The 15998-nt window shown below is 41.6% G+C and overlaps 1 protein-coding gene and 1 long non-coding RNA gene across 3 annotated transcripts; both read right to left on the bottom strand.

The window, feature by feature from the left end:
• Nucleotides 1-445: 445 nt before the first annotated feature.
• Nucleotides 446-4429, bottom strand: LOC112566300. 2 transcript variants are annotated; one of them, XM_025242394.1, is made up of 5 exons: nucleotides 4313-4429; nucleotides 3446-3914; nucleotides 2720-2879; nucleotides 1952-2002; nucleotides 446-1472 (listed from the first exon to the last, which is right to left on the bottom strand). In XM_025242394.1, the coding sequence occupies exons 2-5, from the start codon at nucleotides 3541-3543 to the stop codon at nucleotides 1302-1304; spliced, it is 480 nt and encodes a 159-aa protein (XP_025098179.1). In that variant the 5' UTR covers nucleotides 3544-3914; nucleotides 4313-4429; the 3' UTR covers nucleotides 446-1301. The 2 variants fall into 2 exon arrangements, with proteins under 2 accessions (XP_025098179.1, XP_025098169.1); XM_025242384.1 differs by having other exon boundaries at nucleotides 3446-4370.
• A 2618-nt stretch (nucleotides 4430-7047) lies between these two features.
• Nucleotides 7048-13937, bottom strand: LOC112576992. Its single transcript, XR_003101979.1, has 4 exons — nucleotides 9244-13937; nucleotides 8140-8518; nucleotides 7674-7718; nucleotides 7048-7166 (listed from the first exon to the last, which is right to left on the bottom strand). It is a non-coding gene; the product is annotated as an uncharacterized LOC112576992 (long non-coding RNA).
• Nucleotides 13938-15998: the final 2061 nt, after the last annotated feature.

Raw genomic sequence — 15998 nt, 5'->3', positions numbered from 1 at the left:
TATATTTTTTAGAGAAAATTTGACAAAGATTGTAATATACATGTACATACTAATGTACTTGTAGATACTTTACAATAATCGACGACTGTAACCCAGGGTAACTCGTACTTATGAGAACCAGTAAAGACTGAGCGGGTAGAAGGGGGGATTGTTACAGCAGGAGCATGAAGGGACTGTGGCAAGGTCGTGCAGACATCTGTCGGTTGTACAGTGACTGTACAGTGACTGCTGTTCACTGCTGTGTCTGTCTCCACCGCTTTGCTCACAGTGCTCACCTGACCTCATGGCCTACAACCTCCCCAGTGATAGATGGTAGCCCTGACTTACTTTATGGTCTGTGAGTTTGTCTAGAAAACAAGGAATGTAGAAAAAAAGAAGAAATAAAGAAATAATAAAAAAATCAAAGAAAGAACGGAAACAAGGGAGAAGAAATTGAAGAAAAAGGAAGTAAAACGAAAGAAAGAGAGAAATTGGGGCAGGAGAGTGACAAAAAGTAGAAGAAGGAAGGAGGTAGCTGAAGTTTTTAGTGTAACTTTACATTTCAGTGTTGTTTTGCTGTCCTAAAGGTTTTAAGCATTTTGATGCCACGTACATTCCAAGTCTCTCACATAACAACATTTTTCAAATAAATAAATATTTCACTGCCGGACCACACAGGATAACTGTCAATGATGAGAACTCAGCACAGCATTTTATTACATTACGTTTTGGTTTGTTTTTATTGTGGTGGGTGGGTAGGAGAAGGTTGACATTTCATTTGACAGAAGCTAGTGAAGGACTAGAACATCAGGTTCATGTATCGTAGACAGTCTAAGGGAGACCACCTATAAATAAACTAAGCCACAAAACATTTTGTTATCCCCCTTTATAGCATATATTTTTAGCAGATGCCATTTTTTTCTTGATGTAATCTTTTTTTTACTAACAACAACATAGTATACATATATATACATGTATAATAATAATATACATTCTTGAATACATGACAAGATTGAGTGAGCATGCGTAGTCGTAATGAGTTTGCAATCAAGTTCGGCATTACGTAAGTTCGCGCGTGATCTTAATTCGTGCGCATGAGGGTGGATAGAGATGCATTTTTATAAAGGTGTTTAGACCGCACACTCATACCTACTCCAGTCTAGCTATGTACACACAGACCATGTGTACACCGATGTACACACGTATTGCTGTAAAACAAGCTCCACACAAACTATGTACACACATAATCTCAATCCCAAACAAATCATCTAAATGTAACTTAGTTCGTGGTGTGTCTCTTCATCTACTCATCAAAGGCACTTTCAAAACTGTCGTCTCGCATGTGACGTTCTTGAGAAGTCTTGAGCATGCGCAGTGGCTCGTTCCGGGTCACTCAAGTACTTCCGCTTTTCTCTCTCAGCTTCTTGTACTTTGTCTGCGTAGTCGAACCTTCTGCCAACTTCTGGGTGAGGGTAATGTCTCAAGGAAGCATCCTACATGAAAAATAAACGATAACTTAAATGCTTCTTGTAGAAATCCTTTATTCATGGAAAGTAGATGAAACGAAAAAGCTTGGTTGAAATATACACAAGTGTTAAATAACCTAAAGGTGTCTCTTGGGAATCATCATCATCACCGCTAAGATGACAACACACTAAATTGTGTAAAAAGTAACAAAATTTCATGATGAAGTCCTCTGATACTCTTTATTTGAATTAAACTGTGACACTGCAATGACAATGTGACATCCACACACAGTTTATTTAATTTTCAACAAACCGTGAAAAAGAATTTCTCTCTCTATATCTGACTTTCAGTTTCACGCCTTCATTACGTTCACTCCTATGTTTTCCCCGACAACTAAAGAATATTGACTGAAATATTACATTTAGACAATAACGAATAACATATAGCCTGCACTAGATAGTAACTTCCTGCTGTCCTGAAATGCAATGAAAGAAGAAATACTGACCAGTGTCTGCGCGATATGTGCTATTTGATTCTGAACATCCATTTTCCAGTTCTGAAACAGGGAGAAAAATTAATTTATACACCTTCTTAAGCGCGCGCGCACACACACACACACACACACACAATTACAATTCTTTATTAACGAGGGTGTTGGAGTAAGCAAGACATTTTAAACAGCCAGCTACGTGGACGCTTTCGCAATAAATTTATGTGGATGATGATACATAATCCAGAGAGACTTGTAGCCCTGTGGTTAAATCGCTCGATCTCGAAACAAACGGTCACGTGTTCGAGGCTCGGTTGGCCCGATAACTGGATGGCTCCCTATGGCAACCAAACGGAATGATTCCGATTTATCAGGGAAAGTAAATGGCGGCATAATGAGAAGTGAACTCCCCCGTGCAGATGCCGTGCCCTAGGCAAACCACCTAAACAGTTTACAGGCCATCACTAGGGTACGGGACCTTTACTGTTCTAAGAAGGAAAGGTCTTTAGGGAAGGAGGTGTTAGCGACCACACTTATCTGTTCACCAACATTTCTGTGAGGACGCTGTTTGTTTTCTTATCGCTGCCTCTCATTCGCCGAAGGTAGTTTTCTGTGCCAAACCAGTATTAAACAAAGCTTTAACCACCCAGCTACCCGCTTCCTCTTTCATTGATATATAATTAAAATGAGCACACTATTAGGCTTAGGCATCAGAAACTTAAAAGTAAAATCCTTTAGTTCCCCCAGGTCCTCGTACTGTCCTCCCTTGCCGATGGCACTTGCCTCAAACGGTTCTCGCTTTCCATTTTCCACTCGTGAGGAAGCGTCCATTCTTCGGGAAGTGCTCCGTGTCTGTTGATTCCTGTCAGGGGAGGGAGGTCCACCGAGCTGGCATTGGAAGAGCCAGGACCGGAGCTCACGGGACGACTGGCCATCGTAGTACCTGTCGGCAAAGTCTACCTGATAATGCTGTACAATGTTTTATTTGGCGGTGACATCGAGAGATCTGTTGATAAAAGCTGTATGGTAATATTGTAGACTCAGCTTTTCATTCTCTAACTTCATAATATAGGTAAAAAAGAAGCAAGCAGAATTATTTGCCTAGTCTCACTGCTGTCTTTATTGTTTTTTAAAAAAAAACAACAAAAAACAAAACAAAACAAAACAAAAACACCAAATAAAAAACCACTTTCTTTAGAAATCCTTTTGTGTAAAGTAAAGAGACGGTTGGTTTGGATTATAATTTTATCATCACTGTCCTGACTTACGGCATCCTGTTCAAAAATCCGTCAGATCCAGTGTGTGTGGAACTCATTACAGTGGAAGCGAAAGAATAAAGCACGGAGAGAGGAAGAAAAGAAGCAAATAAAGAAGAAAAAAAAGGAATAATATGAAAGCAAAACGTGAAAGCAAGGCAAAAGATGAAAAAGAGTGCAAGTCAGGCAATATACGGGTATAGTATAGTAGAAAGTGAGCTAGTTGCAGAATATTCTGCATAAATTTGCTTACCTGAATACACGACAGGTGGAGGTGCTAAGCAACAGGCTGGTTGTCAGACGATGTTTGGTGTGGACGTAAGGCGAATACCCGGGTAAGCGTGTAGTCATGCACACGGCCTGAAGGGTGCACGGGCCGTGCACAGGGGTGGCTGGGGTGGGGTGGGACTGTGCACAGTCCTCTCACGTAAGACCGATATTATCGACAATTATTATCGATATTACCTTCACAGCTCTCCACTGCTGACACCGTGCACCACTCTCGTGTCTGAGCCAAGGTCTGACAAGGTTAGTCTGTCTGTTGGTGGCTTTACAATCACTCGGTCGATCTGTTTGGTGGGTAGTGGGGTCGGGTGGGGTCGGGGTAGGTTTTCTATCGTCAGCGTGAGTTTGTGCCCTGGAGCCAAAGTCTTTCAGCGCCGTTGGGGGCGAGTGATCTGAGTTGCCATCAGTGGAGCGTGAAAGGCCGTTGTCACACCTGGCTGATCGCAAAGAACACGGCCGCTGAGGCGTTTTCATTTGTTTAGTCTGTCTTTCAGTCCTTGAAGTTGAGAATGAGGCTTTTGTTTTCAGCAACGTCTGTCTTGTCACAGTCTCTGTGACCGACTTTGTAAGTGTATTGACATTTATTAATGACTTTTAGAGTAGGAATTATTGTCACAAATTTCTCGTTTGTCGTCTAATGAAGTCTGCATGTAAGGCACTAAAAGTTCAGGTGACCGCTGTCGCTACATGTTGATGTTATCTGTTAGGATTTTTATTTCTCTTGCATGTTATTAACAGGCAGCGCTGCACGTTTTGGCAAAGTCACAAAGTCACAGAGATTATAATCGCAGAAACTTTTACCCTCTACACAATCACACCCTAACCCTTTTCTTACCTGTCGTAGGTAGCTTTACCATGATGAGTTCAAATCCCATGCAGACATTAAACCGATCAGTTTACAAATACTTTGTCTTGTAACAACCTTTACAGCTCACAACGACTTCGATTATATGTAAAGTGCGTCCACCCCAGGTTTTGATGGCCCCCACCCCACTAACTCACCAAACCAGTGTTGAAGGTGGGGTGGGGAGTATTATTGTGGTGGTGTGGTGTTTAAGGACAGTGTGCCTACCAGAGTTATCTGACCATGCAAGGTAGCTAATTCTTTTATTTCGTGCATATGGTTGTATTGTCTGCACTCAAGCCAGACAGTGACTTTTTTTTTAGCTTGGGGTCATCGGTTCTTTTACTGAGTTACAGAGGAGGCTATTCATGCCGACAGAGTGATGGTTATTGATGGCGTCAGGCCGCTTTCTTTCGCGTGAAGCGACCGACAAGGGCAGATAAATGGGTAGGTTAGTCACACACACACACACAAATAATAAATAAATAAAAAAAGAAAAGAAAGCCTGGCTGGAAGGGCGTCAGGTGTGTGTGTGTGTGAGAATTCTAAGGTCTAGTGTATAATGTGGAGTGTAAAAAAGAGCTCCAGTCATTGTTACGCTGAGCAAGGGCTTTAACAGTGAGTCGGAGTGTACAGTGATCATGCGAACAGACACAAATAGACGGCTCATTATAACATAAAAGGTTGTTAAAAAAGTCGATTTCCCCTCCGTTCACACGCGCGCACGTTTATCACACACTCGACTACGTAGCTAGCGTGCTCACGTGACGCAAGCTGTTTGGTTTGGCCATGTCGCCCCACATAACACCCTGTCTATAACCGTCCTTCAGGACAATGACAATGACAATGACAATGACAATGACAATGACAATGACAATGACAATGACAATGACAATGGCAATGACAATTCCTTATTAACGAGAAGTAAAATAAGCAAGAAAATTCTTTTTTCCATTTAGCCACAAGGTCACTTGTCCTTCAGGAATTCCCTCCCTACATTAAATACAGTTTTCGTACTTCTGTCAACACGAGAGATCGTTGATGTTGATAGTTAAACCGGAAGCGAATTAGTGCTTTGACCTCGTTCTACCGGCATAGATGTCTTCATCTGAACAAAAGAGATAAAAGGCCACCAGCTTACGCAGCTGACACACGGAAATCTAATACCTGTACCAAAAATGGTAGAAAAGCCAAATAAGCGTAGAAACTGCTTTCAAGTGGAGAAGATGGCAGATGCCTGACTGTAGAGACCGTCACGTAGATAAACACAAGCTGGCCCCGGTTCAAAAACAAACTTTATTTTAAAAAGGCGCTGAAACAAAAATACAGCTGAACAGTGGACATCAAAATCAGCGAAAGTTTACGGGCAACGATGGAAAGGAGAAAGACAAGAAAAAAGACAGAGAGCAGTCAACCTGAAGTCAATTAGTCGAAGGGACATCACTCATAATTGACAAAATGGTTGTGATAAGTTCTATCCATCTTTGACACCAGTGTTGAGGACCGTCAGTAAAAAGCACACAAAGTAGTGGCAAAGCTCAGTTTCTTTTAATATCTGCCACGAAAATAGTAAAATAGGGGTCATAGGTCACATACTATTACGACGAGCAGTTGTGTGTCTCATTTGTCGTACGGCCTGTGTGCATGTCTATATACATACAAGACTTTGTTTACATTAAGCAACATCCAGGTGTGACTGGCAGCCCACTCTTTGCTTTATCTTAGCAACTTTGTTGTGAGCGAGCGTAACGGTGCAAGATGGCCTCTTGCTGTCCCCTGTTCACTCACTCAGCATGAAGATGAATGAGTTGCCTCACCTGCTGGAATAGCGGCCCGGTGGCGCAACGGTTAGCGCTGTCTGCCCAGAGTTCATTTCTCTTCTCGGGCATGCTGTTCTTTCTCTGCACGTGGCATCTGTTTACAGGGCTGCCTTCTGTGGGGCTGTGATTTTATCAAAACGTGCGTGAATAGATGACAAGGCCTCTTCTACTGTTGTCCTCCCGTCCTCTGGAGCCCAGATGCAGTCCACCTCGAGAAACAATGAGGCCGGTGCTTTCTGGGGACTAACAGGTAGTTGTGTTGACACCACTGTGTTCTGACCATCGTCATGGAGGATGCTTCGCCAGTTGACTATCAACGGCATGTCTTTAAATTCACTCCGAGAGTTTTTATTGTCATCGAGTTCTTTGCAGCCTGCATCCACCCACAAGCCAACGACTACTGACCAACTTTTCATCTTATGGGTGACATTTGTCATGCCTGTCTATGGAACTGTGTGAGACATTTTGTATTCACTGTCTGTGACACTCATGTGTTATGTATGCGTGTGTGTGATTTATATTGTAGTTCGAACACTGGACTAAAGTCTTCTCTCGTCTTTCTTCAAGATGACGGACAAGGCCCGTTCAGGTTTTCAAAATACATTCTTAAACATTCTAATCTTTGAATGTGTATACTTTGAGTATTAATATGCTTTAGAGAAATTACAGGTTTTATAATTTTGATTTATTCTGGTGTAAAAACTTGTTCTTTAATATTGAGAGTTCATTTATACCGACGACAAACGCTTACTCCTGACATTTCAACACAGTGTTTTTTTAAATTTTTTAAGTTACCTAGCAACAGCTGGGTTTTTTAAAAACAAAAACATGAAAATCCAGGTCCCTTTACGACGAGAAAATACACACAAAGACACCTTTAGAGAGTCTAGTACAACACAGTGTAACTAGTTGTAGCCGTGTTTATTATTCTCTGACACAATCCCCTCCATGTAGCTGATGGAGTAGTTGGAATGCCTCATGGGATGCCTCAAAGTTTCTGTCTTCAAATCGAGTCAGGAACTGGACTGTAATAAAGAGAGGATACAGATAACATGCATCGCACAGATTATCTACTCAAGAATTCACTATTCTTTCTGTTTGCCGTGGGAAAGCTACGGAATGAACAATCATACAAACCAGTCATAAATTAAGTACTTATGTGTACTTATCTTGTCATCATTCGTACAACTACCATCGAGGTGTAAACTTCATTATATGTAACCCCGGTACATGACACCCAGGTATAGTGTCTTCGAGGTTGTGCTTGATGGAATCCTGTTCCTGTGCTGTGTGGACTTATTTTCTATAAATATGTTTGAAATCATTATTAGCGATGGTATGTTTGTCTTTTTACTTTTTTTGTGTCGTGAGGTAGTAAAAACGTTTGGTTCCGTTTGCTGATACATGTATTTGAATCCATCTAACCACAGACCACACAAGAAACAAAGGACACAAGCACACAGCAAATGATTAATAAATAAGAAACACCCCAAACAAGTAGTCAAAGAAATAAAAATACAGAAGTCACTTACCACAACAAAGGAGAGTTGTCCATCGTAGTTACTAAAGGCAGGCCTCTGCACACACATCGACATCAGCGATTATTAACGAGGTTGGCAAAGTTTAGCATCACAGCCAAATGGCGAGGACTGAGAAGCAAGTCAGTAAAACTCTCTTTTGCCCCTGTCTTCCTTCTCTTCGCTTTCAGTTTTAAGTTTGTTAACTGTCTTTGCTCTCTTCTTAATTTGTAAGTAAAGGAGTCTTCTAGACACATTGATGGACGTGAAGAGAGAGGGATAGAAATAGTAAGATGGATTTGTAAAGAATGCGTTAAAATATAATTACATATGACGGTAAGGGCCATCCATTAATATAATTATTTATATACATGCAGGCGCGCGCCAGCACACACACATTCACACAGACACACACAGACACACAGCGACACTGCTTTATTTGTAAGAGAAGCTGGCTTTGCAGTCATGGTGCAGTAGGTACCTGTGAGATTTGATTTTATGGAGGAGACAGCGCTTTCGACTGTACCCAGGACGAATTGCTCAATGTTGCCGACGGGTATGTTGCTGGCGGGTGTCACACAGTTGACCAGTATGGACACGATGTCAAGAACAGGAGCCAGAAGGCCCAGGACGGCAGAAATAGAGGCACCCAGCAGACTGTCTATTAAGGGCGTGACAACATTCAGGAGAGCACTAGCAATGGGGCCGAGGACAGACAGGAGGTTTGTCAGTAGTGAGGTAATCAACGGCAACTCGGGATCGGCCATCGGAAGCAAGTCCCGTTCTTCTGGAACATGAGCCGCCATGCTTGCTGCGGCCAACACCAGAATCAGCACCAGCGACTTCATGGCTGTGAGGATCTGAAATCACATCACTCACTGTTGTCACACAAGTCACATTGTGCTGTAACTGTAACCACATTTCTTGTGACAGCATTAGTGTTTTCTCATCAGTAAACTTCTTGTCATGTACAGTCATTTCATTGTCACAGAATCACATTTAACTGTCGACACTGTTATAACTTCAAATTCAAATACATTTGTTATGCGAATTTTATAACAAAAGGAAAACCCGAACTATTGTGAATAAACTTGTAGAAATATAAAAGTAAATATAACAGAAGGAAAACGTAGTGTGGAAGGTAAGTTTAACAAGTACAAAGTTGCATGTCTGAATGAGTATGGAGTGACTATGCGAGACAGACGATGGTGTGCTTGCGGATGAGTGCATTGGTGTGTGTGTGTGTGTGAGAGTGTGTGTGAGATCAGGTTTGTAAAGTCATTGCCTGCATAGAGCCATAAGCAATTGTCTCCCCTGACCTTTCATCCCAGTGTATACCGTTAGATTGGGATAATTTACTTATGGCCATTTCCTTTTCTGATAGTGTGTGCTTAAGACATCCAAGAACAGCGACATCTATTGAAAGATTCAAATTCGCGAAAAACTACAAATCTGAAAAAACAAGAAAGAACAGAAACACCAAGAAAAAAACCCAGTTCAACACTCTAAGCGTTGAAGTCTAAATACACCTCCATGTACGGAGGCCAACAAAAGTCTAGGATCCCTCCCTTAGTAGACTGCTTACCTTTGACGAGTGATGAAAGTGGAAGTTGTGGTGGAAGCTGTCGATGGCTGGAACCTGTTTGTCTGGAGCAAAGAAGTGGCGGCCTTTTATAGTCAAAGGTGTCACGTGATGTGTGACACAAGACACGAGGCGAAGGATGCTGTCAGTTGTGAGAACTAATAACGGAGTTGTTTTTCTAATGATCGTGTGTTTCTGATCACAAAGTATGATTCGTTTACCTTGCTAGATACAGCCGCAATCCGAAAATCTGACTTGTAGCAGTATTAGTCTTTACTCTCATATCTCGCAGGAATTGGGCAAAAAACAACAACAACAGCAACAAAAAACAAAATAAAAGCAAATAAAAAACAAAACCAACAAAACAATAACCCAGGTGTAGAAATGCTAAACACTATTATCAGAATGAAGATCGGACGTTGCTTGTGGCGAATAAAAAACTAGTATGATTATCAGCATGCGATCATTTGAGTATTTTTTGTGTCGCATGACGAAGGTACACTTACCTTGAATACGCACTACGCATTTCACACACACACAACGCTCGACGAGCCACTCAGATGACGATGAGGATGAAGAGATTTGGAGGTGAATAGAATCGAAGAGGCACAAATTCTGAGGAAGGTCACTGAGAGAGTCACAAAGAAGATGGCGGACAAGACCGTTGATTTTTCCTGCTCACTTGGCCATTGTTAGATTTGTTGTTGTTGTATTTGAAAAGGGAAAGTGCTTCCACCGCGAGGCGATTTCGCACTGTGGGGGAGGGGCAAGGGAGTTTAGGAGAGGGGAAGAGTTTGGAAAGGGGGGGGGGAACCGGTGGGAAGATGGGAAGGGAAGGGAAGGGAGAAGGGTTGCCGTTCATGGTGTTGTCTACTGGTGCCCTTTACCATTTTAGGTGCTGCGCTTATGATATCCTGGACGCCTGCCAAGTCCGCAGTGGTGGTGTATTGTCCAGGTTACCAGATCCTCTTTGTTGCCATATATCTATGTCCTAGGCTTTTATTTAAATTAGGGTAATATGCTTATGCTGCTTTTAAATTTTTTTAATTTTAATTTTTTTTAGTTTGGTGCTAGTGCCGATGGTCAAGCACCCGTCATGCAGTTTTTCCCTATAAAGATATATTTTGAAGGACTTACTCAGGGTTACCTTCAACCTGTTTATATGAGCTTAGCATGCGGGTGGCGTGCCACCATTGTCACTACCAATGACAGTATGGTGTCCCATATATCTTTTGGTGGGTTAAGACAGTTGATAATGTTTAAGGCTAGCCTGTGTTTATTTAAGACCTGACTTAAGACATCTCTTTCATCTTTGTTTTCATGACACTCCAAAAGCACATGTGAGGTGCTAATCCTGTCTCCACATGTGCAGGAAAGAGAGTCTCTTTTATATTTAGTTAGATATTCTCCGCTAAGCCTCATTCTGGCTATCTTGGATTGGAGGGGCCTATTTGAGCCAAAGAAAAGCAGAGTAGTACTTGGTTGTTCATCTATCAGTCTCCTAGTTCCTTTACCTTCACTTCTCATTCCACCTTAATTTTATCGCTGGTTTTATTGCTATTCTTCTCTCTGCTGGTGAAATAGAGATGTTTAGGGTGGTGACTTTAGGATTGCTAGTTCGTTTTACTGCCAGTTTGGCTAATTTATCAGCTCCCTCGTTTCCTTCTAACCCAATATGGGAGGGAACCCAAAGGAACCTGACGTCTCTATTGTCTTTGTTAATCTTGTTTATGAGGGACAATATTTCATAAACAATGTCTACTCTGTTCGATGATTTGTTTTGAAGAGACTGGATTGCTGACAGGGAGTCCGATAGTATGTGGAAATGTCGGCTTGTGGTGTCCCTCAGTTGGAGGTGTATATTCTCAATGGCTGTCTGTATAGCAGTCATCTCGGCTGTGAAAATGGAGGTGTGGGTCGGGAGTTTGATGGAAAGGTTTATGTTGTCAGGACAATAAACTCCTAGCCCAGTTATTGCGTTTCTGTGCTGTGGGAGCCATCTGTGTATATCTGCGTATAGCCCTGGTAGGTGGTGCCCAGTTTGAGTTTGATCTCTGAGGTGATTAGGTGTTGATGGTCCTCTTTGTTGTTATATTGGGTGAGATCAGTGTCTATTTGTGGTTGTGGAAGTGTCCAAGGTGGAGTTTGCATGTCGCTGTGTGGGTAGGGCGCTGTAATGTTTGTTTCTGCTGGTAGGTGGCGCCCAGTTTGAGTTTGATCTCTGAGGTGATTAGGTGTTGATGGTCCTCTTTGCCATATTGATGAGATCAGTGTCTATTTACGGTTGTGGAAGTGTCCAAGGTGAAGTTTACATGTCGCTGTGTGGGTAGGGCGCTGTAATGTTTGTTTCTGCTCCTTTTGTGTTTTCTAACTGTTGGATGTGATGCTGTATAGTGGGTTGTGGGGTGCGGCTTACTGTCATGTGTCTGTGGGGTTGAGTGGATCTGTCGGACTGGATGGTCTGGAGGGAGACACTGCGTCTTGTAGTAGAAGTTGACTGTTCTCTTCTTGATAATTTGATAATCAGCTCCATTATTTGTTTTTGTCCTGTCTCTGCCAGTACTGACAGGTTTGGTGTGTACAAAGGTACACCCAACACTACTTTTAGTGCCCTGGCCTGAACGGATTGGAGTTTGACTATTTGGTTAGACCTCAAGTGTACTAAGAGTGGGGCTGCATAGAGCAGTTTTGACATTACATGGGCTTGATATAAGTTAAGTAACGATTTTGGGTGGGCGCCCCAGGTATTACCGCTTACTACTCTTATTAGGTTTATTCCTTTTTTGGCAGATTTCGTTATTTTGTCCACGAATGGGGATCAGTTGGTTTTATCCGAGAAAATTACTCCTAAGAATTGTACCTGGAAGCTATAGTCAATGGTTGTTTGGTTAAGTGTTAGTTTGGGATAGTCTGTTTTCTGATTAAGTTTTTTAAATATTATTGCCTGGGTTTTGGGAAAAGCTAATCTAAAGCCCTTGTATTTTAACCAGTTTGCTACTTCGCCATTGTTAGAGCAACTGCTTTTCTCTTATATATGACGTCATCCCCCCCCCGGCTTCAAATGATGTGGAACAAATGACGCATACAAGACGTCACACACAAGACGTCAGACACCAGACGCCATTGCGCAGGAAACAATACAAGACCTGCCACAACTCATCACACTTTCCTCATCAAACCAATCACTTGAAACTTGTCAGGTGTAGAAGAAGAGAGGAATTCATTAACACATGTTTTGTATCTGCCCACCAACAAACAGTATTTCACTTTAGGAAAGAAGCAGCAGCTTGTACGTGTGTCTGCGTGTTGTAGAATATTCCACAAAAGTCTGCAATGCAAAGTCAAAGATGTTGTTGCACCGATGGTCGAGATGTCCCCTGGCGGCATTGTACTCTTGTGTTGGAGGCGGTGGAGTTGTCTCTTGGCAGACGAGCATCTTCTTGGCCTGCTTACACAATGGTCACTCGTCTGATGGCCATCATTGCTTGTCCTTTAAGTGGCGAACAGGTTTGAGTTAAACACAGTGTCTCTAGTTGTTTTGTTGTCACATCGTTAAGGATAATTCAGAAGATTCCATTGGCTCCTTAGCGAGATGCTCCTTCTATTACACATTCGACACATAGCGAGACCACACCATTGGCTGTTTCTCAGTTACTTTCTTTTCACCCGTGAATAGTTTGAAAGAAATATTTCTTAAAGTCAGCTGTTTGTCTGCTATAAGAGGAGACACTCGCTTCATCTTTTACACCGGAAGTAGATATTTAGTTGAGGATTTCTGCAGAAGTTTTGATTAAACGCCCATAGACACTAAGGTTAAAGTAGATAATTATGTATAGCAATAATAACAATCACGACTGTTTTTTTGTCAACTCACTAATTATTTATTTTTAGTCCATTCCCATCCATGGGAAGACTTATGTCGCTTAGTCTGTCTCGAGGGTGACTGCTCTCCCTCATTTTTCATATTTGTCCGTTAATCTGCGTGAAGTTGTGTGTCTAATGCTCATCAGTACATCTGTTACGATATTAGCTACGTTTCTCGATGACTTTCTATATCTGTGCCACTTTTCATCTTTCCTGTCATTTTACTTATTCCTACTGTCAGGTGTACTCCATCTTTCCATGACTTATCGTTGAGATCTGCGTAAGAGAGACAAAAACACACTAACACACTCAGATGTTATTATACAGACACGTATTTCGTATCTGCATTAATTCCTATGTGTACCCATAGGCATGAACACCCAAACGTTTCTATTTTCTGCAAAATTTCCCCAAACCCGCGGTCCGATACAATTAGTAACTAATTCTATTATTTAGACATTCTTCTTTCATTAAAATGTGTAAACGAAGTGAAAACTTAATCAGTTGATTTATTCATAAATGTTTCATTTACTAGAATTATAATGATGATTGTTAGTGAATAATAGTAAGTTTAAAAGTTCCTCACATCAGTACAAAGCGCTCATGCGGACACACACACGCACACACACGCGCCCACCTACATACGAACGCACGCAATCACACACAAACCTTACTCGCGAACGTTCCTCCAAACGCGCATTCTACTCCCCTGTACAACAGACATACAAACACATCACAGCAGACATAATGCCAGTGGCCTCGTCTTTATGTAACTTTTCTAATCGTTTTCCTACAACTCGCCCAAGAGGCCTCACAGGTTGACCTTACAGACCCCACTTCTCGCGTGACGTCACGGGGTCAAGTTCTGATAGATTTGAGAGGCAGCTGTTGATTGGTCGGTGGCTGACAAACAGGATAGTGAGAGCAGGATCTTTGTCAGATATTTCGTGTTAACTGTTTGTGATATTCATGTGCTATTTATGGAGGGTGTATGATCAAATTGGAGATGTAAGGCTTTCATCGAGGTCACATTCACTCGTATGCATGGAAATTCACCAAGTCAAAAAATCATAAAAAAATAACTGTAAGAGAAAGAAAAAAAAAACAACTAATAATACGAGATCAAACTGTGAAACAAAACTGTTTACATCTGAATCCTGCATGAATAGTCACTTATTAGGTAATCCAAAGCAAATAAAGTAGGTGTAATTGAATTTAAAAAAAAATTCAAACAGGGTTTCACAGGATATATATCATGCTAGCACAAGTTACACTTCCAGGAATCACACTTTGATAACCGCATATAAACTGGAAATGAATAAACATTGTTCTTGTAAAAAAAAAAATCAGATTGATGCATTTAATAATATTATTATCGGTACGCTACGAAGGTAGAGAGCCGCGCGACAATCACTACGGAGCACCGAGTGCCTGCGAAGCAAATGTTTAGAGGTATTTAAAAAAAATTATACCTGGTAAACTACAAAAAAGACAAATATATGTGATACGCCGTTTAAAAGAGCTTTTTAAAAACATTTGCTTGGTGTTAACTTCAAGAATTATAGATTCTGCGCCGCCTTCTACCTCGCCTGCTTAAATTCTGGAGCTTCGCGGCGTATTCGTCGACCACCTCATCACGTTGCTGTGGCACTGATGTCGACATCTTTCCCGCCGTACGCCTCCACTAGGACACCAAGATCTTTCTCGGCGTATCTCTTGCGTCATGCGGAAGCATCAACACTCGACGTCTGGCAGTCCCTCCAGCGAGCTCAAGATGTAACCACGAGCCGCATTTCTGACACATCGGGTTTATGGCGAGAGCTAACTCGACCTCTGTTTCAATCTCGTCGACACTCGTTGGTCCACCGGCAAACTACTGAAAGCATCGGACTAACTAGTATGCTCGTAGAGCCTCTGCCCACCCAACGGATAGCATCATGGTCCTCTCTATGTACTAATCTTCTGTCGTGCTTCTGCCCGTGATGAACAAATGTTTCTTTTTGTTCAGCAGTGCTTTTAGGCCCTTGGTCACCCAAGGTTTGTGTTTAGGATAAACATACACTGCCTTGATGGACTGGTGCAATCAACACTATTTTACTCCTCACTTTTACTTCTAACTGTGTGTTAAATGTCCTGTATGGGTATGTGAGCAAAGACAAATTTCTGTCCTCCTGGGCAGACAATAAAGTCTGTTTTGATTTGATTTTGATTTTTGATTCTGATTTCTTGTAGTAAGCTCACATCAAAGATAGTAACTGTATGGGGCTGAGATTTCACAATCGATCGAAACGTCACTTAAGTCAGAAATTAAGAAATTTTTTTTACATGATATATACAAGTATATACAATATATAAAGTACCAAACAAGATAATATTTTATTAGATTATACATTAGTATTTAAATATTACTTACTGTTTTCTTCTCATTTTCTGTTGTTTGAGAACAAATCCACGTCAAATCGAGTAACCCCACAACGAATGTCAATATGGCGCTCAAGTAAGCAAAACATTAGAGTGGAATTTACACGAGGTAACAACCGATTGGTTGACCTGTTCACCCTTTAAAGGAAGTGATCGTTGGAGGAACAAGTCCTAAGGTTCCCGTTTCTCTCCCTTATGTGTTGTTCATTTACGAATAGGGTTGCAAATTGTACTATGACACCATAGCATCTATCCTATGCGATGGCCTCGCGATAAGCAAAGGCAGCGATTTGACGACGCCGGCTATGGCCCGGTCTCCATTTGCAGATGTAGATATGCTCTGCACGTCACTGGAATAAGGTCTTCTCTAGTCTTTCCTCAAGATGATGGACAAGGCACGTTAAGGTTTTCAAAATACATTCTTAAACATTCTAATCTTTGTGTATACATTGGAACCTCGGTTAGCGAACGCC

This window comes from Pomacea canaliculata, linkage group LG1 (assembly GCF_003073045.1).
Source record: "Pomacea canaliculata isolate SZHN2017 linkage group LG1, ASM307304v1, whole genome shotgun sequence".
Taxonomy (NCBI): Eukaryota; Metazoa; Mollusca; class Gastropoda; order Architaenioglossa; family Ampullariidae; genus Pomacea; species Pomacea canaliculata.
This window is presented reverse-complemented; position numbering and strand designations above follow the sequence as displayed.

Excerpts from the sequence above, each read along its gene's own strand:
- LOC112566300 (XM_025242394.1), bottom strand. The coding sequence starts at position 3,543 with ATGACTACACGCTTACCCGGGTATTCGCCTTACGTCCACACCAAACAT. Across the intron at positions 2,003-2,719 it reads GAAAGCGAGAACCGTTTGAG|AACTGGAAAATGGATGTTCA; the intron begins GCAAGTGCCATC and ends TCCCTGTTTCAG. Across the intron at positions 1,473-1,951 it reads CACATATCGCGCAGACACTG|GATGCTTCCTTGAGACATTA; the intron begins GTCAGTATTTCT and ends TTTTTCATGTAG.